Source organism: Martes martes (assembly GCF_963455335.1).
Source record: "Martes martes genome assembly, chromosome: 3".
Lineage (NCBI taxonomy): Eukaryota > Metazoa > Chordata > Mammalia > Carnivora > Mustelidae > Martes > Martes martes.
In genome coordinates, this window is record NC_137890.1 from 140,853,356 (window position 1) to 140,879,252 (window position 25,897).

At 42.5% G+C, this 25,897-nt stretch overlaps 1 protein-coding gene across 10 annotated transcripts in view; it reads right to left on the reverse strand.

Annotated features, from left to right (window-relative positions):
• Positions 1–25,897, reverse strand: part of PKP4 (plakophilin 4) — a gene marked incomplete at its 3' end in the record, with an annotated part of 243,502 nt that overhangs the window by 20,634 nt on the left and 196,971 nt on the right. For all 10 annotated transcript variants that reach the window (XM_080797917.1, XM_080797913.1, XM_080797918.1 and 7 more), the window contains 6 exons: positions 21,829–21,961; positions 20,471–20,684; positions 5,994–6,177; positions 2,789–2,906; positions 1,066–1,257; positions 692–865 (listed from right to left, as the gene is read on the reverse strand). In XM_080797917.1, coding sequence (XP_080654043.1) covers positions 692–865; positions 1,066–1,257; positions 2,789–2,906; positions 5,994–6,177; positions 20,471–20,684; positions 21,829–21,961 — 1,015 coding nt within the window. The remainder of the gene's footprint in view (positions 1–691; positions 866–1,065; positions 1,258–2,788; positions 2,907–5,993; positions 6,178–20,470; positions 20,685–21,828; positions 21,962–25,897) is intronic.

The following is a 25,897-nucleotide window of genomic DNA, read 5'->3' on the forward strand; positions in this document are numbered from 1 at the left end:
AGCACCGAATCCTAGTCTCTGCTTTCCTCTTCTTTGAATTCACCTTCTGTACTGTGGCAGAAGGGACCCAACAGTATCCACATCTGCGTCACCTGTCTGCTTGAATCCTTTTAGTGGCCCTTCTGTTTTGCAGGTCAAATCCCAGTTCTTGATGCTTGGCCGCCAGGCCTATCTCCAATGCCTGGGTCCAGCCTGGACCACGCCTGTGCTGTCTTTGATGCCCAGCACCCATCTTGCAGTCTCCACCATGCTGTCCTTTTCTCACCTCAAGGCCTTTCTTCTCTTGTCCCTTTCTCTGGATCACTGCCTCTACACCCTCAACCTCAGACTCTGCTGGCTTACTTCTGTTCATTTTGAAAGATTCCACTGGGGAAGCACCATCTCTCCAGGAAACCTTCCCTACTTCTGGGCTCCCCTCTTTGCCTTTCTCTCACCTGCCAGGCTGGGTTAGATGTCCTTTTTCAAGACCCTACAGTACACATATCCGACACTATACCGACTTGATCTGTACATTCTTCCTGCTAGCTTTCAGTTTGTACAGGGAGGGTTATGTCACATTCATCTTTGAGCCTAGAGCCAACTGCTATCGCCCCTCTCCCCTTTTTGCCCTAATAACTGTGTCCCTTTTACTGTCATTGTTGGTCTGGCTGCACAGATAGAAAGAAGTGGGGACCCCTGGAGGACATCATACCTTCCAGTTTCCAGCAGAGAGGTTCTGGAGAGATCCGGCAGAGCCTTCCAAGGTGGCTGGGTTGGAACTTTCTGCTAGAAGAGTCAGATACGGTTTTACCACTGATGGATGCCACAGCATCTCAACCCCTTTGGGGGACTTTGACAGTCCTGGGATAGGACCAACTCCATCCCACTGAAAGACAAAGAGCACACATGAAATGGAAGCAAATGAACACAATCTCCAATACTTGAAAACATTCCTCTCTGCTGGATTCAGCTACAGTTAGGTAGAAAAAACTGTATAATGAGAAATTTTCTTTTCTTGCCAAATATGTGATTTCTTACTCCTAGAAAAACGAAACTTTAGAGTTTCATGTCAAATAAAATGCTAACTTGATCCTCTTGTGGCGTTCTCTTTTTCTTTTTCTTTTTCTTCCCCCAGCAGCTTGGCTCCGAGTCCTTGCTGGGAGACTCTTTTCCTAGTAAGTCATCCAGCTCACTCAGCCCCAGCAGCCGGGCCTGCGGGACCTCCAGTTCCAGCCGATAGGACAGGTTCCTCAGGGTGCACACGCAGTTCTCCACAGTCTGCAAACCAACACGGCGTATAATTAAAACCATCGTAGCACATTACTGCAAACGCTTCTGTACTGAGCAGCAGTGAGCTTAAGTAAATGTAGAATCTGAGAAGACTGCTTTTTTACTTATGGGAACCTGAAACAATCTAGGGAAAGAATGATGATTCTAGAATTTTTGTGGGATACTCAAATGACAGAGTGCAGAGCTGTCCCTACTACTTCTGAGGATCTGATTTCGTAGTGATTAAAATGTGCAAGGCTCTGGAAGAGAAAATGCCTAGCGTTTCCGCTTCAGGGTTGCTGCAGGGGCAGAGAGGCACCTAAGTTGCCAGAACCTCACTCCTTCTTGCCACTAGAAGTCTTCCCCATGACAAGAGGTGTGAGCAACCCCATCTCTGGAGAAGGCCCTCCCCCCAAGTCTCATCTTTGGCCTTTCCATCCATCTCTGAACTCTCCCCTCCCTCTTCGGAAAGTTCCATGATCTCTTTGTGCCATTCTGCCTTCTGTATGTGGTCTTTTGCTTTTTAAGGTCTATATCACACCTCTGACTGGGGGGCTGTCACTTCATTGAGAGCACCTAAAGCCAAGCTCACCCCTTTCCCAGGAAGCTCTCCTTCCACTTGCTTACTCCTCTCAACTTCATCTATAGATCTTCTGGTTCAATGAGGTTCAAACTAAAACCTGGCCATCACTTTGAACTCTTCCTCTATCTTCTCCCTGAGCCTACCACTCACCATTCTTTTCTCTCTCAGAGCCACATTTATGACACAAGGCTTACTTATGGCCTCTCATCTAGCCTGTCCTGAAAAGCAAATATCTGGCCTACCTTGGAAATCCCGACACCTTTAGTCCCTCCTTCCTGTTTCTTGCCACCTTCCTCAGCCCCTGCTCCTGGGGCAGATCCTAGATGGTTGTCACAGCTAAAAAAATGATGAGTAGAAGGCTCTGTGCTGGGGCAAGGATGGGGAAAACAGGAGGGGAGCAGAAGGAGCACCTACTGGGAACAGACTAACCAGCATGGCAACAGAGGGAGGGGTGAAAAGGTATGACTGGGGATGTGTAGAGAAGGGTATCCAAGTGGGTGTGGGGTGGGGGGCTATGGCCTGCACTGGGGCTAGAAAGGCAGAGAGGCTGGTGGGTTATAGCGTCTCGACTAGGAATGTTTATTCAGTAGATACTCAAATACAGATGGATTGGATTCTAGCCATAGGGCACATGACTGGAGGCAACAGCAGCAGGGGCAATCACAGTGACGATTAGCCCAAGACAACCATAAAGAAAGTCAGGACCCTGCCACCCTATGCTTAGTCCTTGGCCACACGGAGTTACTCAGTTTTCATGGTTTTTAAGGCTATTTTCTTAAATTGTCATGTCCCTGTTAATTTGTAATTTTAAGAGAGAACCCCCCCTTAATCTGGAGTGTAGTGTAATGAGTACAAAAGGCTCAAGAATTCCAGAAAGAACCAGTGGCATGCAAGAGCAGCATCAGGCAGCTATTGTCACCTGCCATCGCGCCCCTCGCGTGGCCAGCCAGCACTGACCTTGCTGTCGTAATCGGATGTGTTCACACACGTGTGGATCACGTACAGCAGCGAGTCCACCAACCCCTCACAGGAGCGCATTTGCTTCCTGGCTTCCTCCCCTGCGGAGCTGAGGTTCCTAAATGGGCAGAGACACATGGAAGCTGCTGAGATGAACAACTCACTCCTTAGCCATGGAGCCTTACCTGGCCGTCTGAGGGGCTGGACGACAGACAGCAGCCATGTAGATCCAGTGTGAGGAGACCCTGAGAACTCCCAGTGACTAACCCCTCATTATCCACTCAAACAGAAGGGAGCAGGGCCATCTGAAACTCTGTATCCCTCCTATGATAAACCACTTTTTAGCCTCTTAAAAATGGTTTTGAGGTCCATCCTCCTCAGTTTCCTCATATGTAAAAAGGGCAGAACACTGATCACCTCACAGGGTCGTGTGAGGAAGCAGCGCTCCTTATAAAAGAATTAGCAAAGGGCCTGCAGTGTCTGTTAACCACGGTTGTTATTTCTAGACATGCTCTGCTCCGCCCCTGGGCCACCACGACTGGCAGTCCCTGCATCTATTATAATGTTTTGCCTATGGTAGGTGGTCATAAATGTTTCCTGAATGAACAGATGAAATGTCATTTCTTGTATAACCATTCATGTTAAATATGGACATTTGCTTATGGTACAATTTTCCTCATTTTTTCCCAAATATAAAAAGCCCTGAAAATTGTTTTAGGTCTCATCCATATTGAAATTTTTTTCTTTTTAAATATTTTATTTTTAAAATAATCTCTACACCCAGTGTAGGAATGAACTCCCAATCCTGAGATCCAAAGTTGCATGCTGTACCAACTGAGCCAGCCAGGGGCCCCCATACTGAAACTTTTGATATCAGTTTGCCTTCATGAATTGATACCAAATTTTAAGGAATCAATTTTATATCTTATTAACAAGAGTTCTAGGCTAAGTCTGAGATTTTGTAAAAACTTAGCCCAAATAAGGGGGTTTTGGAATGATTTTTCTTTTCATCTTCATTTTTCTGGGGCCAGAGAGTGTCACGCATGGTCCCTCCTCTGCTCTTATCTTGTGTCATTTCTCAGCAGCACTCAACAGCTGCCGTCTTACATTCCTTTACAAGCCCCCGGGACTCTTTACCTCTTCAGTTTTTCTCCCATCTTGCTGCCTTTCCTTCTCAGTTTCTTTTGCTGGTGGGTCCCTCTGAAGTGCCCAGGACTACCTTGGTCCCTTCTTGTCTTTATCTTTACATTCTCATGGGTGTTCTCCTTCTGTCCCTTGGCTTTAAGCCAACCTGCAGGCCCAGGCAAGACTCCCAAACATTTACCTTTAGGCTGACCGCTCTCTAAAACTCCAGGCTGCTTTATCCAACTGCTTTCCTGTCATCACCCCGTGGAGAGCTAATTAGACATCTCAGATGGACATGGTCAAAACTCTCAGTTGCTCATCCCTTCACCCTTTCTTTTTCCTGTGCTCCCAGTTGATCCAGCCAAAGATTTAGGTATTAGCTCTCCCTCCAAAAAAATACCCCCCCCTTTTCTGTCTTGCTCTAGCACCTCGTCTAGGCCACTGTCGTGGTCTGCCTGGATTGCTGCAACAGCCTCAGCCTCCTATCTCTTCTACTGCTGCCCTTGTTCAGTCTTCACACTGAAGCCAGGATCCAGTCCCACTACTCCCGAGACTAAAATCCTCTGACAGTTTCCTGACACATCTGGAATAAACTATAAACTCCTTCCTCTGACTTTAAAAATCTTACATAATCTGGTACCACTCTGTGCCTCACCCATTAAGCTCCAGCCTTGAGCCCATTTTTGCCTCCGAGCCATTCCATTACCTGTTCCTTTGCTAAGAACACGCGTCCTCCTGACCCCACTCCATCCTCCAATGAGCAGCTCCTGGTGGTATTTCCGATCTAGACTTTAACTTCACCTCTTGTGAGGGGCCACCTGACCATGAAAATAATCTCCTAATGACTCTTTCATCACTGTGGCACCTACTGTTATTTTCTTGTTTGTTTTCAATAGAATATGGTTCTCTCAAAGCAGGGACCTGTCTTATTCATCACTGATTTCACACAGGGGGTGTGCACCAAAAATGGTGATAGCCTGGAGCCACTGTGGGAGCTGGACTGCTGTGTCCTGTCTCTGGGAAGCTGGCAGGCTGGCCAAGGAGTGTTCACAGCCTCCCTGGAACCAGGAGCAGAGAAAGGATGGGACGTTCCTTCCACAGACCATCGGGAGGTAATATAATCTGCCCTCTGATGCAGGCATCTGAGTTAGGGAGCTGGCCTGTTTCCCAGGATCCTGACTCTTGTCATCCACCCACAGCAAGGTGGCTGACAGTCACTTGTCATAATAGTGCTGCCTCAGAGCAGCAACCCAGGCTCCCTCCCCATCTTTCAAGCTGTTATAGGGATGCTTAAATGTTAGCTAGTGCCCACTGTGTGTCAGCCACTACACTAAGCACTTTATATGAGCTGATTCTTCACAAATGTGAGATGGTATTTTAATCCCTATTCTAAAGATGAGGAGACTGAGGCTCAGAGTGGGGCAGGAAGCCAGGCAGCCTCTCAGTGTCACCACGCCACTCTGCGCCAAGGCTTCTGCTTCAAGTTCCCAGAGCACTGTACGCTTGGGACACTGGGTAGAAGCTGAGCTGATGAATATTAACGGTAAACAATAAGCACGCCTGTCCACACTTAAAGGAGCCCTTATGAGTTTCACGTGCTAAAGATAATGACTTAAAATAGTATTTGGGCTCATTTTCATTTATTTATAAACTCAAACCCAGTAACTGTTTAAACCACACACCTTTTTTTGCAGCTTTTAAAAAGCAGGAAAGTCTTAACCATCACAGTTTGAATTTAAACAAAAACCAGGCTGCAAACACATTAGCAGTCAGGATGTGATAACCAGGAAAATGCTGTTAAGTAGAAAACACTGGAATTTTGGCAGTAATTTCAGACTGAAAGGGCCCTTTTTACTAATCCACAGAAGAGTCATTTATCAGATAATGTCTTTCAGGCCACTAGTCTGTGCTCATGGTGTTTTCCTCACAGGATAAGAGTCCAGTGGCCTAAATTTTGAAGCAAACTTAGAAAGGTAGGTAAGTGTTTATAAGATGAAATAAATCCTTCTAAAATCAACTCACCCATGACACATGTTATTTATTCAAATAATTAATTGAAAAGAAGAAATAAAGAATTTACCTCAGGCAACCTGTAGTATTACGTAGAACGAGTGACGTCTGAAATTTAATTTTATGATCATCATCAAAAGAAGAGTTATTCCATCCAGAATGTGGAACGATCACAGTGTTTGTTAAGGTTGAGAGTGCATCTCGAATGATTGTCATCTTTACAGCATCACATGAAGATAAATTCCAGAGAACTCCTAAAAAATGAGATTAAAAAAAATCAAACCATCAGTTAGAGATCCTGCAGGTTCAGGAATAAAACAAACGTATTAGCCCTAAGTGATGTGAACTCAGTCTGTTCCAAATCTAATCTATGGCCTGAATTTGCAACCAGGCAGGGGATGGACCTCTAATAAACGTTGAGTGAACACATGTGCGCTTCTGGCAGCGTATTACAAAGCGCTAAGAGTCCTTCTCTTAACTTTTAGAGCCTATGTGTCTACCAGACAAGATGACTGTGGCTTCTGCAAAGCAAATTAGAGCTACTCTTGGAGGGGGAGGGGCACAATCCAATCAAGGGTCATGAATTTAACGCACCTGTGATTGTTGTAAAGCTGTCGTGCATCATCCCTTACATTCAATGTTCTGTGTGACAAACCATTTTTAGAATTTCATACTTGGAAACAATTTCTCTTTCTCAAAAGGCTGACACATTTCTCTGTATCATGCTTCCTTTTTCTACTTTTGCTCCTGGGAAGCTCAAGCTTAAATATGCTTGCAGTAACATACATAACGTACACTGCAATTCCATTTGCTTCGTCTCCCTCATTAGGATAAGGTTTAAACACTTTTATTTCCACATTTAAGAGTTTTATTACCATGTGCAAGTTACTGCTATTCTTTTTTTGGATACAGGTGAGACTAACAAGACATTAAGTCCCTCATACTGTAATTTGTATCAGGATTGCCCAGACGACAGACCTTAAACATAGCTTATTAGAGGGGTATTTAAATTGTAGGCATATTAGAGCATCTTCATTTCTGTATCAACGATGAGGTGGGTTAAATTATTGTTACAGCACACATATTTTCTAGGAATTACCTTTTAGAAATTACAGCAAACTCAAGAGTATACCTACTCTACGTCATTTTCACATTACTGCATTTCCCCAAGGAAAAGGCGAGGCGAGGAGAGGTGGTGCATTTGGTGCTGAGGTTCCTTCTGAGCCACGCACTCCTGGTGGATCCCTGACAAGACGCTTAAAAGCCCGTACAGTGCTTTTAGAATTACCAACACACAGAAACGCTTGAGGCCCTGTGGAGGGGAAGGAGCTGGCAAATCTGCTCATTTCCGTGGGAGCGTGTGAGGCTTGTGAACATGACCGATCAAGAGTGTGGGGGAGAACTGCTGCTCCAGTGCCCGGTAACAGCAGACTGTCTGCTCAGCTTTTCTGAGGCCTGGAGAAACTGCAGGGCCCTCTACAAAGGAGGGAGGCATGAGAGCTGACTGGAGCTCTTCCTTCGGAGGAAGGAGAAGTACAAGCATAGAGCCAGAACTGCAGATAGTAAACTGATACTCTGAGTGGAGAGAGGACCGCCCCTTCCGTGCACATCACCTTGCCCTATCCACGCTGCAGAGGGAGAGGTTGCTGATGGAGGCTGATGCTTGGGCTCTGGCCTGTGAAGGGGTTCTGCTCCTCCCTGTGCCTGGTTCCTCTCCTCTTACCCTTGGCTTTGACTTCTGGACCTGGCTATATGGTCTTACCCTTGTTTCTCAAGGACTTTCGCCCTTTTCTTGCTCCTACTCTTTGGGGTGGTTTAGCCCACCATCACTAGAGGACCTTAGCCTCAGCAGTGATTCATCTAGCTAGGCCCCAAATGGGAGGGAGGTAGACAATTTGTAATCAGTAAAAGTAAAGACCTTGATTTGTCTCTGAAAGCTTGTTCTGTCGACCGTTATAGACCTTTGCTTATATAATTATCACGTGGCAAACAAGAGATGGGTTCTCGTCAAGAGTGCAGCATACACTGGGGGTGCTTCTGAGATGAACTTCAGTTCCTCAGGTGGGGCTATTTCTCCCTGCATTCTGAGAGAATTGGCCAGAAGTTTCTATATAAAATGGTTTTAATCTAGGGAGGTTGCGCTACCTATTTTCTGGAGGTTTCGCTGGACTCTCTCCGGGGCATCCATGTGAGGTGTGGGGACAGGATGGGCAGCAGGCTGCCAGGTCCCCACCCCAACTCACCCAGAGTGGCTCCATACTCATCTGTTCTCAGGACTGGGCCACACTCTATGTTTCTGTTTGAAACAGGGTTTTATGTGTAAAAGACACCTGAAAAGCATTGTTTCAGGGGAAAGGTATCAGAGGACTGATGACCAAGGGAGAGACCTGGGAGCTAAGGATGAAAAACAAGTCCCTGCAGGTTTATTTTGATGCAAAGACGGGGGAAGGGAGAGAAGATGGAAGAAAGAGTGGGTTGAGACACAGAAGGGGGGGTGATAAAGGCTGCCATGAATGGGGCTTTAGCACTTCTTGCTAATGAGGACAGCTATATTCGACCTAGGGTACTGCCGGGGCCTGCTGGGGCCGAGCCGGCCACAGGCAGCACGTAGCCCAGACACTGTTGGTGAGGAGGTCATCTCCTAAACTCCTCTGACAATTTTATAACATATTTTCAGATTCCTCACAGAATTCAACACATGGGGGAGGGCACCATTTTCTAATAGGCTACGTTGTACTTCACAGAAGAAATGTATAAAACTTAACTGTAAGGCAAGGCTTATGGAAAGGAAAGCCTATTACATTATAGGCTGTAAGTATAAAATTAGATACACGGCTACAGAAAATGAAACAGGGTGAGTCACAGACTTCAGGTGAAAACATGACTAAGAAAAGGGGTGGTACTTTAGCACGATGGATCTAGGAGTTGATGCCTAGAAGTTTTCTGATCATTGGTAGAAAATCTTGTTTTTCATGGTTCCTACCTCCCCTCCTGACTCCTGCTAACACCTACTTTTGGGAAGAGGGTATTTCCCAGATTTGTCGATTTCCCTGCCTTTCTGTGCAGGTACCAGAATTTTGTCCTCCTCTTTCTTTTATCATGTATTTAGAATGACCAGTGGCATTATGTCATGCTATAGTTTACTATTAGCCTTTATCTACATGGGATTGAACAGCATAAATGCTCATAAATCAATATAAACTACAGTAACATGATCATTTACTGTGATTTTACTCTGTGCCAGGCATTGTGTGCTTTACATATAGAATCAAGCTGCACAAAATGAATTAACTGGCCATTTAATTATTTTGTGGGATTGAAATATTCTGCATGTTGACTTTTTAAAGGATGGGTATTTGTTTTTCTAAATTTAATTTTAATTACATTAGGCAAGTATAGTGAGGAACAATTCTACCATGATCCATTCTTTTAACATGTGTTGTTACACATATGCAGCACACAATAGGTGCTCACAAATATTTGTTGGTGGGTCCAACTTAATAGCATGTATTTATTTTTTATTTCCCTTTTATTGCCTTTCTGTCAGACTTAGCTCATAATTATTACCTGACTTCCTTAAGCTGAGTATTCAGCAGTGTCTTAAGGTTTATAACTACAGGAAGAAGTCAGAACAAAATCCTGGATCTTTAAAGGAATTTGCCAGCATAGTTTTGCTCACCTTTCATATGAAGACTAAAAGAGATGGTCATTGAAATCACCATCTTAGCACTGAGGATAGAAGAATTCTGTTTCTGTTACATCTCTAGAACATTTCCAGAAGTTAAGAGTTACACAGTAGCAGGCCAGAATCCTAACCCCTCAAAAATGCAATAAAGAAAAAGACTGGTGTTGCCCAATTATAAAATGTTAAATTGTTTGAAAATATGTAACCCTTTGGTACACAAGGTGACTGTGTTATCTTTTGGTCAGGTGAGATGACTTACTGACTGTAAAGCCAGTCTACTATATAAAAGTCTATTACAGGCTTTCTATAACCTCAAAAAATGTTCAAAATTATTCTTGACCACAAAAAAGGGAATGATTCTATTTTTGCTAAGTCTATAGCATTCAGAGGACCCATACCAAGGCAGCGTGATGATTTGCACTGAGTTACATTATCCCTCTAATCCTGCACTTCACCATGTAACACAAAGAGCTACAGCACTGGATGTGGATTTAAACTAGCCACTTCAAATATCAGAGACATTGATTTTTCTCTTTCCCACCTTCTATTTCAAAAACAAGATTATGGAAAGCCTAAACAACCAGTTCTGATCAACCAATATTGGATGAAGAAGGTTTAATTAAACTTAAAAGCTTTAGCTATGGAATATTTAATTTGGCTGATCTATTCAAAGCAAAAAGCACCATTCTTACGACCAGCTAATAATACCTGTGTATACTCTACCTCACTACAGTAGTAATAAAACAATGTTCTCCCCACTTAGTCTGTCTAGGCCTTCATTTAATGGGTCAGGAAGAATGTTGCTAGAGCAGTAAGTAATGAACTGTAAATGCACCAACTCCCAGATGTGGCGAGACTGTTGAGAAAACAGAGAGCCATAGGATTAGCGTCCTTAATAACATGATAAACCTCCAGTGGCTACATCCTCATGCAAAGTTTGCTTCAAAAATATTTAGCAGCATACTCCATTATCCCCTGGTTTCTAAAGAGAAAGTTACAAATAAACTATAATTTGGTTTAGGAAGCTTGAGGTTTTTATTTAATTTAAGGCAATCAGCTATTTGTTGTGAGGACTAAGAATGTACACATACAAACTAATTCAGAAAATATTAGAGCATTTCATGCATTTTATTCTAGAAAAAGCTGTTTCTTCTCTACCGCAGGAAAAAGTACATGCAATTATGAGTAACCAATAATTGCAATGAAATACTCCCATGAAAGATGAAAGTTCATTTCTCCCACAAAGAATGAATAAAGTAGTTAAAATACTACTTCACATAAATCCCACACTGCAGAATTTTGAAAGAGCTTGTATTTAAAAATAGCTTTATAGCTATTCTAACAACTAACTGATAATTTTATAGTCAAATTAGAAACTGATCTTACTGATTAATTAAAGTAATAGCCCTATTTGAAAAATGTGTTTCTTAATGGACATTAAAAACCAACCAAACAATATTTGGAAAATATTATTTCTCTGATAGCAGAAATATGTAACAGCTTACACAATTGCTTTCTGTTATGAAAGAAATCTAAAAGCATGAATTTTTACAAAACATTCAATTCATGTCCAGTTTCCTAATTATAAAAAGCCTCTACCAAAAAAAAAAAAAAAAAGGCCAAAAGAACTAGTGTACTTCTGGACATGTTCCTGCATTTTCTTCCATGAGTAAGCCTTATTCTGTCAGTCCTGCTCTTTCACAAGATGTCCATGAGGTAAAGAGAACTACCCAAGCCTTAGTGGGGAGGAGAGTATTAGATCAGAGAACAGAGGATGAAGTCCCACTATTCTGGCACAGAGTAAGCGTCATGACAGGTCACTCTCTCATGTCTCTGCTTCACCTCTGATATACGCGCTCATCCCCTGCACCGCCCCCCCCGCCCCCCCCCCCCCCCCCCGCCATCTGTGTGTTCTCCTTGGAACACTATGGTGTTGGGATACCCACCCTGCAAATACTCTTGGTTATCTTTGTCGGGATACAAATATTAGGCTAACAGTGAAAATATAAAACCTCAAGGCTTCAGATTGCATATGAAGGTCCAAGTGTGTGTGCATCTTGCAAACTCAGTCTGTGGATAACAACAAGGCAGAAATGTGGGCTTCTGAAGCTAGGGCCGCTGCCTGTTCTGAGCATTTGCTTCCGTTATTATCCCCCTAGACAATCTTTTGCTGAAACACTCATGATCTAGCAAATACACCTCTCCATTTCTGCTCACTGAAGCTGCCCCTGAAGCTCTCCCCTAACCCCTTAGGGTTTTGTTTTGTTTTTTTAATCAACCTCTGAGGCTTTCGTTGGGAAGACAGTAATGTCAAGATTCTATGGCTACTACATCTGGTCCCAGTATGGCCTTCTATGTCCCTGTCCATGAAGGCTGTGCAGCTCAGGCCTTTCGCATGCATGTTACTAATACCCAAGCATGGTATAGATCTGTGCCGCCCAACAGAGGAACTATGGGCCAGATGTGGCTAGTCCAAATTGAGACAGGCTAGAAACGTCTATATAGTGGAGCATGAAGACTTTGTATGAAAGAGATGCAAATAAAACCTCATATTAATAATTTTATGTTGCTTATGAATTATTTTAGAAGAATTGGGTTAAATAAACTACATTTTTAAAGTAAATAATACCTGTTCCTCTTTCCCTTTTCATGTGGCTACTAGGAAGTTCAGAATTACATGTGCCCTACATTATACGTCTATTGGGAAGTGCTGGGAGAGATACTTGTTCACTTCATGCCAGCATCTAAGGGAGACCTGCAGGTGAGCCCCCTGCTCTCAGAGGCCTTGCCACAAGCAGTTACAACCCACAGCAGCCATCACAAAGCATGCAAGAGTCGGAGGAGCAACAAGCACAGCTCGCATGTCATCTGTGCTAGGCATTCCACACCCATCATCATGCCAAGCAACATGTACTGGGCTTATCACTGGGAGAGCTGGTACTGGCAGGGGTGATTTGCCTGGGGCCACAGAGCTGGGAGGAAACAAGTCAATCTCATCCCAAAGCTCAGTCACTCCCAACAGCATGCTGCTTCTCCCTGGATGTTCTTCTGCACGTAGGAACTGTCTGGTAGGATTGGGCACCATCACACCTGAGCTGGAGTGTGAAGGGCCAAGGCCAGGGAGAAGCACTGGGGTGGGGGAAACCCTTCCAGGTGGGCTGCAGCCTTGGGGGAGGTGCAGGAGTTGGGGAGCTGTGAGGCTTGGGCTGGCCTAGAAGGGAAGGACAGGGGCTGCAGACATGAACAGCGAAGGGGAGAGGTTAGGAGGGAGGGACAGGTTTGATCCCAGGGGGTGATGGGGGTGCTCATGGACCAGGAGGGGCAAAACCTATGTTCCAGGAAGGAGTTTAGGGGGGATGTGATGAGGATGAGATGGGAAGGCAAAGAGGAAGGGTGAATGCTTGTGCTGACAGTTTGGAGCCTGATGCAAGGTGAGGGTAGCCTCCAAGCTGAGCCCCAGCTTGGCATCTGTGTGAGGATCTGGAACTGTAATGGGAAGGAGGAAATCAAGGGGCAGCAGGAAGAGATCACTACAGTGAAAAATGCCTACCATTTGTGGCTTCAGGCAAATCACTCAAGCTTTCCACCAGGACTGGAATGCTGTGAACAAATTATGAAACGAATGGAACTGAAATAATGGGAAAGCAATTATTATGAGAGTGGAACAGAAGTACTGTCTTTAATCATAGAAAAGTCTTTCTTTCTCTGGCTAAATGCGAGGACACAACACTCTTGGTGTGTCTAATCGTTCCCAGGGTTCCTCCGATGCTCCCATCTCAGCAGGGGTTGGCTGAACTGTGTGCAGTGACTCCTGGTAGAACATGCCATCATGGATTCTCATGGCTTCCTTCTTCCTGCCCTGCTGCCAGGCTAGGCCTGCTTGCTGTCCTCCCTGCAGGCTGGCACAACTGCCCCGAGGGCTGGGTCCCATAGGGAGGCCTGGCCTTGGTCGCCTGCATGCTCCCTGTGGTTTCCCGCACACAGCTATGGCATACTCCCTGTCAGGCACGGAGAAGTTCCCTTGGGCCCAGCTATGAGCATAGTGGTCACCACATCTGGTTTCAGCAGCAGGAGTGAGAAGGCGCTTAGGTGATGTGGAAGGAATCTTACCTGGAGGGGGCAGTGTGGAGCCCATGGCCTGGGCTAGCCGCAGAGGCTGCACACAGTGGGGCTCTAGCCTACATATTCAATTTGAAGGAGATTGCTCCTGCTGTTTAAGTTTTCCCCTGCTGAAGGACATGAGTGATAGATCTTTAGAATCTTTAAAGAACAGAAGGGTTAGCCTGTGTTTCTGTGATTTTTCAGATACAAAGGTGGATCACAGCATCTTTGAAAAGATCTGTCAATTTCTAGAGATCCGTTTACAGACTCACATTTACATTTCAACATACTCTTCTTTTATTTCAGGTCATTTTGCAACTTCATGGGTGGGTTGAGAGGATTAACTACATAATATAGTTATGGAGTCCTCCAGACCCTGGAAAGGCATTTCTGCTGAAAATAAATCAGCAATTCAGAATTGCTGACTGTAAGGGATGTAAATGCCCATAAGGGATGTAAAAGACGGCTCTTTCGGGGGAGTTTGTAAAAGCGAATGGGGTCACACACGGGGAAATACTCCCGAGAGAATCACAGTGATGCCGAGGTGGCAGGGAGGGCAGTGACCTGGCCACCCTGGTTGTTCTTCAGGTTACTTCAGCCTCTGGCACAGAATTAGGTCATTTACTATCCTAGAGGTGTGCCTGAGAAAAAGTCACTGAAGTTACGTGTTCCATAGCTAACTTTGAAGGGTTCCAGGAATGTGCTTCTTCATGGGCATGAAATCGCTGCTGTGTGGCACCAGCAGAAGCCTAGAGGCAAATGTACCTCCAGTTCTAAGCCATGAGAAGTTCTACAGACTCAGAAGCGAAGTACTCGAGAGAGCTGGGCTGCCGTCTCTTGGGCGTCTTCTTTTTAGATTTTTGTCATATGCCTTCATCTTTCTCAGATATACTGGTGGTCTGATTTCCCAAGGGAGTGTGTCACTGTGGGGCCTCTCTTGTGCTTAGAAATTCTGTTTTGACCAACAGCTGACCACCTGGGTCCTATAGGGACCCCAAGACCCCCCACTTGACTGCCTCATTTTCCTTGGCATTTAGAAGCCTACACATAAAATAGAAGGTCATATTCTACTTGTAAGGTTGAATCTTTTCATACTTAAATCTGTCATACTATAAATCTTGAAATATTCACAAGACTAAAATCACATTTCATGTTTTCTAAGCAACCTGACACTCTCTGATTATACCCACTCAGTGGTTTGATGTGACCGTGCTAGTGGCCAAATTCAAACACATTTCTCTACATTCTCGGGTGAAATTCAGAAAGTAAAAGGTGTTTTTTCTTTCCTTTATGGTGGTAATTTGAAAGAATTAAGGGAGATGACACTTGAAAATGGGCTGGTACACCCCCAGATTCTGCCCCTGCTAAGCACTTTTCAGTGGCCCAGGGAAGGGACAGGGAGGAGGCAGAGGAAGAGGCAGGGAAGGACATGCTCCGGCCTACGTGCCAAGAACCCAGCCACGACTCAATCATTCTGGACCCCAGTTTCTCATCTGCAATATAGGGGAAAGAATAGAAGATTTTTTTAAGGCCCTTTCCAGTTCAAAGTTCTGTGACTCTGCATTAGGAGTTGTCCCATTTATAAGACACCATTTTGTCTTGTTACCAATTAAACTTGTCATTTTATTTCTTATTACCAATTTTTATGGTTTGAAATGTTCAGTAAATAAGAAAGCACAGGATTCTGTTGTTCCTGTTTTATAAAGTGGGGCAAGTAGTTAAGGATCCCACTGACGATGGCTGGGAATTGGGAAGAGGTATTGCTAGATTTCTGGAAATTCCCCATGTAACACCTGATGGCTCTAGTGGTCCACGAAAAGCAGGAGAGAAATAGGCTAACTCCTCTCTGGACCAAAGAAGAAATGACTTTTTTGAAGGCATAATAATTAGACCAAGGGGACATGTTTAGTAAATTATTTCATCCCGTAATGGCACTTAACAGTCCAAATGGCTGAATGCATGTCCACTAAGCTCCTGCTCTTTATAGAACATCCTACTGTTTGCTCAACTTTAGCCTGGCCCATCTACCCTTCCTTAGTGCTGGGCTATCATTTTCCTCTTAATTTATTACCTAATTAGAAACATGGCGCTAATGATTGGTGAGGGAGTAAACCTAATTTCATGTTCTGCATAGTGTCTGAAATCCACTGCTAGCATCCAAAAATTTTTAAATAAACAGTGTGGAAATATTTTACTTAGCCATATGGATGAATAATCACTTGCTAAATTGGAAAGAATGTGAATATAGCAGTCATTTAAACAAACTCAATTATTATTCAAGAACAAAGGCTACTTTTTGATATTTAACACTGGTGTTAATAGGGATAATAGAAGTGTGGTAGTTTTAGGACATCTGGTATGTTAAAACGTAGGCCTCTGGATTCTGTGCACTATCAGTTTCGATAGCTTCTAAAAAATGATGCTTTCAGGATGCTCAATAACTCGAAACTCATATTTCCTGGCTTAGAAACACTATTTAATTATCTTGAGCAAATGAGTTCCACATATCTTTTCTAGTGACAAGATGTTCCCACTTTCCACCCATAGTGTGTGGCCTAGAAGACATTCATTTTATAACCCAACTGGGAACAACCATACTTCATGTGGCTTTCAAGTTTAAGCACAATAAAGGCAAAAAGTGTCTTTGTGATTATATATGCATTTAAAAAAAAAAACCCAAAACCAAAGACCCACTCCAAGCACCCATATAGATTAGCAATTACTAAAAAAAAGCTCATCAGGTTTCAACCTGGAAAATGTTCAACACAATTAAGAATCCTGTTACATTATTAGAGGACCATTTTAATTAGCAATGACAGCCATACTGTCTTGAGAAAATACACCTCAGAAAAAGCATTTTTCCTTGCCAATAAAGATGTGGTCCAAAATGCAGGTGCTGGGCATTTATTATATTCCAAGCAAAGGTGAGGCATCTTTTTAAAACAACAGTTTAAATTTCTTCATTTATGTACATTAAAATGCCAAACTGAAACAAAGGGGACCAGAAAAAATATGTCTTTGGATTAATAACTAGGTGGAATTACTTACTACTAAGAATAAAATAGTTTCAGGGGCACCTGGGTGGCTCAGTGGGTTAAGCTTCTGCCTTCAGCTCAGGTCATGATCTCAGGGTCCTGGGATCGAGCCCTGCATCGGGCTCCCTGCTTAGCGGGGAGCCTGCTTCCCCCTCTCTCTGCCTGCCTCTCTGCCTACTTGTGATCTCTGTCTGTCAAATAAATAAACAAAATCTTAAAAAAAAAAGAAGAATAAAATAGTTTCAAAGGGGATAGTAATTTTTTCGAAAACACAATATTTTGAACATACAGCAGTTTACTGTGCTTTAACAATGCACGATCCTAAACTGACTATAATCCCCACTAAGGAACTCTTACACCACACCTGCAAAGGGCAAGCATTGTGCAAGGCTGGCCAGGGCCAGAGTGATTTGTGGAAACACTGCAGAACATTGAAGTTTGGAAGAATAACGTTCTGTTTTCAAAGAGGATTTCACAGGAGATGGGCAGCTCATATGGCCTGCTGAGTGATGTGGTCACATAGCACCCAGCTGCCCATGTTTGGAGCAGACAAGCTTTAATGAGAATGGTCTGGAGTGGGACACACTTTCCAGGTTAGGAGAGATCTGGGATGCTGGATTTAGGGCCTACTGGTCTTCTCTGCTAGGGCGGTTCCTAGCTCAAATGAGCTCCTGAAGGCCCATCTTTCTTGCCTTCTCAAGCCATACTTAATGTCTTCTTGTTGCTCTTTGGATAACATGCTACTCAGTCTTAACCCCACAGAGCCGCAGGTTCTCTGTCCCCGTGGGCCCAAGCACATCATGGGTGGCTACTTTACTTGGAAGCTGTACAAGGGATACATGCATTGGATAGCTGAAGGGACAGAATTTATTTTGACGTCCCCTCCATCCCTGTGATTCTGTGGTTCAAAGATGGCTTATGAGTATTTCACTTGAGGAAAGAGTTAATGAAAGAGTGCAAGGGTGTCTTGATATTGTCATGCTTTCAAACACTTCAGGGACTACTTATTTTTTAAAAAATTACCGAACAGCATTTAAAGGTGGTACCACTAAATTCTGAAACTGAAAAAAATGCGAACATACAATTTTGTCTTCATAAATCTTGGTCTATAAATACATGCATGCATGCAACACACACACACATAACTATGCTAGATTTATATTATGACTTTGTAGTTTCATATTAGCTGGATAATGTTTATATACAAATCAAACTCAGGCTGATATTTAGCATTTTGGAGCTGGAAATTCACTTCTGAAGTCCTCTGGTCCAACTCCTTTATATAAGTCAACTGAGTCAAGTATTCACAAACTGACCACGCCCATTCCAAAACAAAGACAACTTTTGAAGAGAATCTTTTGTAAGCAATCAGTTCTTCTATCAGTATAAATTATGAGGAGTGAAAGTACAGAGTTTAAAGGCAATTCCTAATTTTCCCTCTCCTACAAGTATGGACAAAAAATATTTCTTAAAGCCTAAAGCCAACTGGCAGTTGTTGAAAAAAAAAAAAATCAGAGGTTGTTGCTTGTTTTACATTGAAAGCAATATAATCTACTGGCGAAATAGACCTTTTTGAATTAATAAACACTCATATCCTCCTTTCAAGGCTAGGTCCCATGTATGAAAACATCTTGTGTTCTCAGCAGCTAATACTGCACCCACACAGAAATAGTGGAACATGGAGGGAAGCCTAAAGTAGCACTTAGAGCTAGAGTACGCGCTAGGTGAATTAGTACCTAAAAGCTCTTAGTAGTAAAGTCTGGCTCTCTACTTCAAATAAATCGGATTTACTCTCAAATGAAAAAGAAATCACCAAACTTTCATGTACTTGCTTCTTGTTTATCACTTAATCCTACAAATTCCTTGAACTTGGCTCAGGACAGGTACTGTAACCATTTCACCCAAGGATAAAGCCTCAGAAACAAAAATCCAGCAAAGACTTATTCCTCCTGTGACAAATTATGACAGAAGAGAAAAAAAACCGTATATTTATCGTGACTAGTTAATCAAAAGAGAACCAAATCTGAGTAGAAGCTGTGCTTCTAACATCAAGATATCTGCGGATCACCACTGATCTCGCAGGGAGCCCACATAGGTCAGTCTGCCGGCTCACTGGCTGCCCAGGTATTACAGGGAGAAAGTATCTAGACAATTCTCCAGGAAGGTTGCAGTGATGGAGAAGAAAGCACTCATATGCTTCAAACACGCTGTCTCCTCTAAACCTCCCTAACAGAGAACTTAATGCTAATTTTGGGGCATAATCACAGTGATTGTGTTGACTTCTAGAATGGTTATATCTATATTTTTCCTTTTCCCTTAATTCTATTTAGTTTGTCTTAATTTTCATTTTATACACATATGCCATACACAAGTGTAAATAATTTATTTTTTGGTGTGAGAGGGTTTGATGCGCCCAAAACATTTGAAAAAGAAAACGTACCAATAAATCAATATGCAATTTAGATGTGTTGAAACAGTAATATTCAAACTACATTAAGACAGGCAGTCCAATCCAGAGTTTAGGATTATACATAAAGTGTATTCTACTTTTATTATGTAAATTTCATACCAATATTATTTGGAGTACAGGGTACTGTATTTTCAACATTTTAATACCTTGTAAGAAAGTTGATTCCCCTTAAATATTAGATTCATGATGGTATGCTACCTTCCCAAGTGTTACTGAGTTACATCTGACAGAACCTACAGCTCTAACTTCATAGTGGAAGCGAGTGGAGAATGGGATTCATTTTTTAAAAAAACGTTGTTAGAAAATTTTAAATTAAGTATCTCGAGCATGAACAATAGCATAGCAAATATAAAACACCCAGGTAACTACTATCTAGTTTTGTTAAATAATATTTTGTCTTATTTGTTTCAGGTTTTTCTTTTTAAAGAAACAGAGCTGGATGATACCCCCCAACCCCATTTTTCTCTATCTGCAAGCCCTAGAGGCAGCTACTATCCTTAACCTAGCTTCTGTCCTTCCAATGAAAAATTTTAACTGTAATGCATGTGTATATACCAAAAACTAATGTATAGACTCAACCTGCATATTAGAGACTTTACACCAATAGTATTATGCCGTGTATATCATTCTGCCAGTGTTTCTGGGTGTTTATCTGTGTTGCCACACATAGCTCGAATGCGTGTTTTAACCCTCGTCTGTAGTTTTGCTGTGAATGCACTGCCCTTTCTTGCCCTTTCCTATCAGCGAATACTCAGCATTTCCCCCTAACTCTCTATTATAAATAATGCTGTCATTAATTTGCCTCACTGTACAACTGTTCTTTCGTCTGGACCTCAAGAACCTTTGAACCCAGCTGACAGTGCTACAACACTCCAGTCTCTCAAGACAAAGCTTCACTCACTTCCTCCTGTTCTCTCACTCCCCACACTGGACCACCATGCCCTCGCGGTGAAATGTCTCTCTCACCGTTTCCTCTTCAACTGGCCACCCCTTCTTTCTATCACTGATGCAGTTCAAGGATTACCTCCAGGCTACAGGACTCCCAGACGTCAGGTGCATCTACTTCAAATCAATCCTGCACCATGGGTCTGCTGGAAGAATGCACTTAAAGGCCCCAACCGGCCATGCCATGCCCTGCCCTATAGTCACCTCCAATCATCTCCTACTGAGAACCCCCAACTTCCTCCCAGTGCCACCATACTCATCTAGATGGTTTGCAACATTTCCTCCAGGACAAGATCACATTGTTTACCCACCTGTAACAAGCTCCCTTACTTCTGCATCAATAGATTTTCTCAACAGTCGCAACAAGGCAGGTATCCCACCAACATTCTTCATCGCTATTTTATTTTCATCTGTAGACTTGCCAAAAACAAGGTTTCGGAGGGCACCACAAGCATTCTTCTGAACTTCCAAAACTCTGTGGTCCAAAAGGTCAACCAGATGCTTGATTCCCCCTAACTTACACACCTAGAATGAAAAATATTAGGTACCAGGACTAAGTGACATATGATTAATCAGTGATCAAACAAAGTCTGTTATGGAAAGATTACGGGAAATGGACAACTCCAGATCATTTCAAAAGGCTGCTTTTCATTCATTAAATAACACATCTTTTATAAACATTAAGGACACTCTCCAAGATGAAGCTGTTTTTCTGGGTTTGGCTTAAAAAAAGGAAGGGAGAACTAGGTGTATTAATGGCCATGTGTAGCTAGCAAAATCCTACTCCAACCTCCTAAACACACAGAGGGATTACGCATACACTTCTGAGGGCAATGAGCAAATACACAAACATAACAAAGCTGTTGAGTAGGATCTGAGGGAACATATAGGAAAGGATTTTTGACTGAAGTCACTTGGTTTACACAACTGTTTCTCTAGACTACTCTGCCTAATCTTCCATTTTGTCAATTAATTAGTATATTACATAAATATTTCTGGGCTCTATTTCCTTAATCCACCTTTAGCTAGCTCAGTAACTGGTATGTTGTTTTGCACAGTAGGTTGATGAAAAACACTTAGGTTCCATATGCCAGTGCAGGGGGAAAATGCTAAGATGTTAAAAGAAAGAATCTGTATGTCATAGGACACTAGTTGATAACCAATGACTCACTGTATTTCTTTTTTTTTTTGACTCACTGTATTTCTATAAATGCCAAAAAACTTTAAAATCTCAAATAAAATAGGCACATAGGGTCAGTATTAGTAATGGTTATAAATTCTCTGTAATGACTTAATTGTATGTTGGAACAGATCTTGACCAGAACCTCGTCAAGTACATGAACTCACTAGTTTCACACGTAATTTTCATCTAGTAGATTTTTGGAAACTACTCTAAAAATGCAGGTGAAGTTGATTTTTGCTTTATGTTTTATAAATAAGCTAATGTTGGACACATGGTTTGAAAATGCTAACAGCACTCCAAGAGTATAGTATACTCATCCTGGTTTCTCCTGAGAAATACTGCAGTGCATGGCTAAGAAGTAACAGGGTAGCTGGTATCAAAAGATCCCTTTGAAAGGGTCTCTGAACTGCATCTGGTAATTTCTAAAGCACACAAGCATGTGACTGCTCCACGGAAGGGGGGCCTGCCTGGCACTGGGGGCTGTACCTCCATTTTCACTTTGTTGTCGCCGAAGCACAGGTGCTGCAGGTAGGCAGCCGCATTCGCCTGCACTGACGGGAACTGGTGCTGCAGCATGTGGATAACTTCGGGCAACTCGGGGTCACGCCAGGCAAACTCCCTGTGCGAGAAAAACACGGCTTCAAAAAAGGAAGGACCATGCCTTAACGAGGCACTCGAGGAAGCACTTGTCAGGAGAAAAAAAGCTTGGCTGAGGCCAGAACTGGAAGTTACAGGACTCCTAAAATTGGAGAAGTGTAAGTAACCCTCCCCCCCCCCATCAACAAGTGCAGAGGCCCAGATGCGTCTGATCTTAAAGAAATCACGATAAACGGATGCGCAGAAAGAGATTCAAGAGAACAAAGGAAGTTCTTAATATGAAAAACTTCTCCATTCTCCTTTTCCTCTGCGATTCTAATTTTATGCCTTTCTTCCTGTGTCAGAAATTTGCTGGTGCAATGCTCAGGCGAACAGGAGCACTTTAGTCAGGTGAGAAGTCATGCCTGAGCAGAGAAAGAAAGGCTAGTGGGAACAGGGCAGATCTGGTGTCAGCCTGGAATCTGCAAATAACATGCACCCAAGGTTTTTTTTTTTTTAAAGATTTTTAATTTTATTTATTTGACGGGGGGAGAGAGAGAGAGAGATCACAAGTAGGCAGAGAGGCAGGCAGGGGGGAGGGGGGAAGCAGGCTCCCTGGTGAGCAGAGAGCCCGATGTGGGGCTCGATCCCAGGACCCTGAGATCACGACCTGAGACGAAGGCAGAGGCTTAACCCACTGAGCCACCCAGGCGCCCCGCACCCGAGGGTTCTTAAGAAACTTAATATTTATGGTTGCTCTTGATTATAAGACAGAAACATAGAAAATTATTTAAAAAATTTAATCAATAATTCTATACCCAGAAAAAAAAAATACTGTTGACATTTCCTGCTGGTTTTTTTTTTTTTTTCCTATCATGTGTGCAAATGTGCGTGTGGGTCTACAGAACTTTTTTCAATAATTAATTTCTGAATAATTGAAATATTTTTATTGAAATATTTAATTGAAATATATAATTGAAATAATTTTTGAATAGTTGAAAATTTCAATAATTTAAAATTAATTAATTTTCAATAATTTTTCAATAATTAAATAGCACTTAGTTCATGAGTACTTATTCTGGGTACTTTATGTGTATTAATTCATTGATTTTTTTTTTTTAAGATTTTTTATTTATTTATTTGACAGACAGAGATCACAAGTAGGCAGAGAGGCAGGTAGAGAGAAAGGGGGAAGCAGGCTCCCTGCCGAGCAGAGAGCCCGATGCGGGGCTCGATCCCAGGACCCTGGGATCATGACCTGAGCTGAAGGCAGAGGCTTCTGAGCCACCCGGGCGTCCCTAATTCATTGATTCTTATTGTAACCACTTATATATGGAGGTTGAGACAGAGAGGTTAAGCAACTTGTCTTAAGTTACTCAGCTTGTCAACAGTAGAGCAGTCTGCTTTCAGAGTTTGTGTTAGCAACCCCTATGCTATCCCAACTTCTTGTATGATGAGTGTACACTCATACTAAGCTCATTTACTCTTACACTCTGCCTTTTCAGGTAACATCACATTGTTAGAATTTTCCGATGTCAATGGACTGGCTCACTGTTTGGGACCCTTGTTAAATATGAATATATGCTTATATCATATGAAGACCAACTTCTTAGAGATGGTTCACAAAACAACAAATTTGCAGACTTTGACTACAGAATGAACTATTACCAAAAAATGGATACTGAATAATGTTAAACCTTTAAATTAGCAACCTAGTGATACTTCTATTGTGCAGTATATAAAGGCCTAGAGTCTCTCTTGGTCTGGGAAGGCTCCATGCGTTCACTTGCTTGTCCACTGCAAAGGGGTAATCTACCCCTGCACAAACAGACATACCCATTCAAATGAATAGTGCATCCTTTCTATGCTGCAGGTGCCATAGCAGGTGCTAGAAAGATACAAGCATTTGTTTCATATACAGAGTCTTATATGCCCAACTAAAAAGTTTAGTCTTAATATCAGTAACAGGAATTATTATTTATTGATGGCATAAACTTTATATGAATTACCTCATTTACCTTGACTTGCCCCATCAGGTAGGCACTATTAAATAACATTTAATAGAGACAAGGAACTGGGATTAGTAATTAAGTGACTGGAGTGTGTGAAACCCAGGTAGTCTATATGTTTCCCCTTCACATAAGGAACAGAAGGCAGAGGTTTTGAGGCAGAAGAGTGAGAGAAGGCAACATTTATAAGGTCACATTTAGAAGGAAGATAATTCTGGTGGCCAAGTAGAGAATGTACTAGAATCAGAAAATACTGGTGACAAGAAGACTATCCACTATTTGCTCAAAACAAAATAGAGCCATCCTTGACTTCTCTCTTTCCTAAATCCTTCTTATCCAACCTATCAGCAAGCTTTGTTGACTATCTCTATAATATTTCATATAAACCCAACTCACCCATTCTTTCCATCTTGTTTGGCCCATCTAACCGTCTTCTATATGCTCTCTCTGCTTAAAACAACAACCCCCCAAGCCATCTACTCTTTGCACAGCAGCCAGATAATTTTCAGAAAAGTGAAGCCAAGGGTGAGATGGAGATTTCTGGTTTGGGGGACAGACTGGGTGAGAATATCATTAATAAACAAGAAGAATACCACAAATGCCAAGAGAGGCAGGCTAACACAGCAGAAAAAACACAGAATTTGGAGTTAGACGGCCCATGTTCAAGTTCCAGGTCTTTTACTTACTTTGTGATTTTGAAAACTACAAAATTATTTGGAGTATTACTTTCCTTACCTGTGTAACAGGAACAATAAAACTATCATCTCTACCTTCCTCTTAGGTTGGCTGTAATGATTAAACTGTGATGATGTATATTAAAATATTTTATATACTTTGAAATAATATTGATGGATGTTTTATTAATATTCATCAGCCCTAAAAAAGGAACTATTCTAAATAGGGTCATTCGCTATTATAAATAAATTCCCTTTTATGCACTGTTAACTATATTAACTATTTCTGGTCAAAATCTGTCTAAAGCCTATTATGTAAAACTATGCTGTAACTGTTAACAGAGTGCAAGGAGTGTGACTTCATCTTTCCTTGATGACGCACAGTCATTAAACGAATACACATTTTTCTCCTCTTTAAATGGCATAGACGTGGTCAAGATTTCCTGGTATCCTTGGGTAGTATGAGGGCCAGACAATACAAAAGGTGGGCTCCAGCTGGAGATGGGCAATTAGGCTTGGCTGACATCAGTTCCAACCCTGGTTTTCAGCAGAAATTTACCCTGAAAAGACTGCTATTAATTCATGGGCTGGCTGGATGGCAGGCTTTGCATCATTAAAACCTAAGCCCAGCACGTGCGGTGATGAGTACTGGGTGTTATATGCAACTAATGAATCGTTGAGCACTACAGCAAAAACTAATGATGTACTACTATATGCTGGCTAACTTAACATAAAAAAAAATAAATTAAAAAACAAAAAGACAACAAAAATACCCCACCTAAGCCAAGACTTCTGTTTTCAGCCATGATAGAGTAACTGGTACTGCACTTTGCCCTTCCACTAAATGTAGGAAGGAACTGTTTTTAGGTCCTGGACAATGGGTGACACAAGAATTTAATCCTTGAGAGAAGGGAATCGTCACAGCAGCCCCATATTCCCTGGCTTTCTGCCCGAGGGCATTTTTTTGAATCATGACATAGGAAGCTGAGTCCATGAAATAAAGCAATGGACTTAACGAACTGATGGGGAGAGACTAGAATCTGGGGATGCCAAAGTGGTTCTGATTTGTGGGGCAGGGTACCGGAGAGGAGGGAACAATGCAGAGGAGATTCACTGGGCCTACAGGAGGGTTACTCACAAGTCTTTAGTTGAGTGCTGGGCTGTACATGTCCATGACACATATACAGGTTGGTGGAGTAGCTGTTGGAGGACAGAGCTGAACTTAGGCCATGTGATGTTGGACCTCCAGCCTAGTCAGAGAGCAAACCTCATGGAGCACTCCAGGGTTTAGTCTCC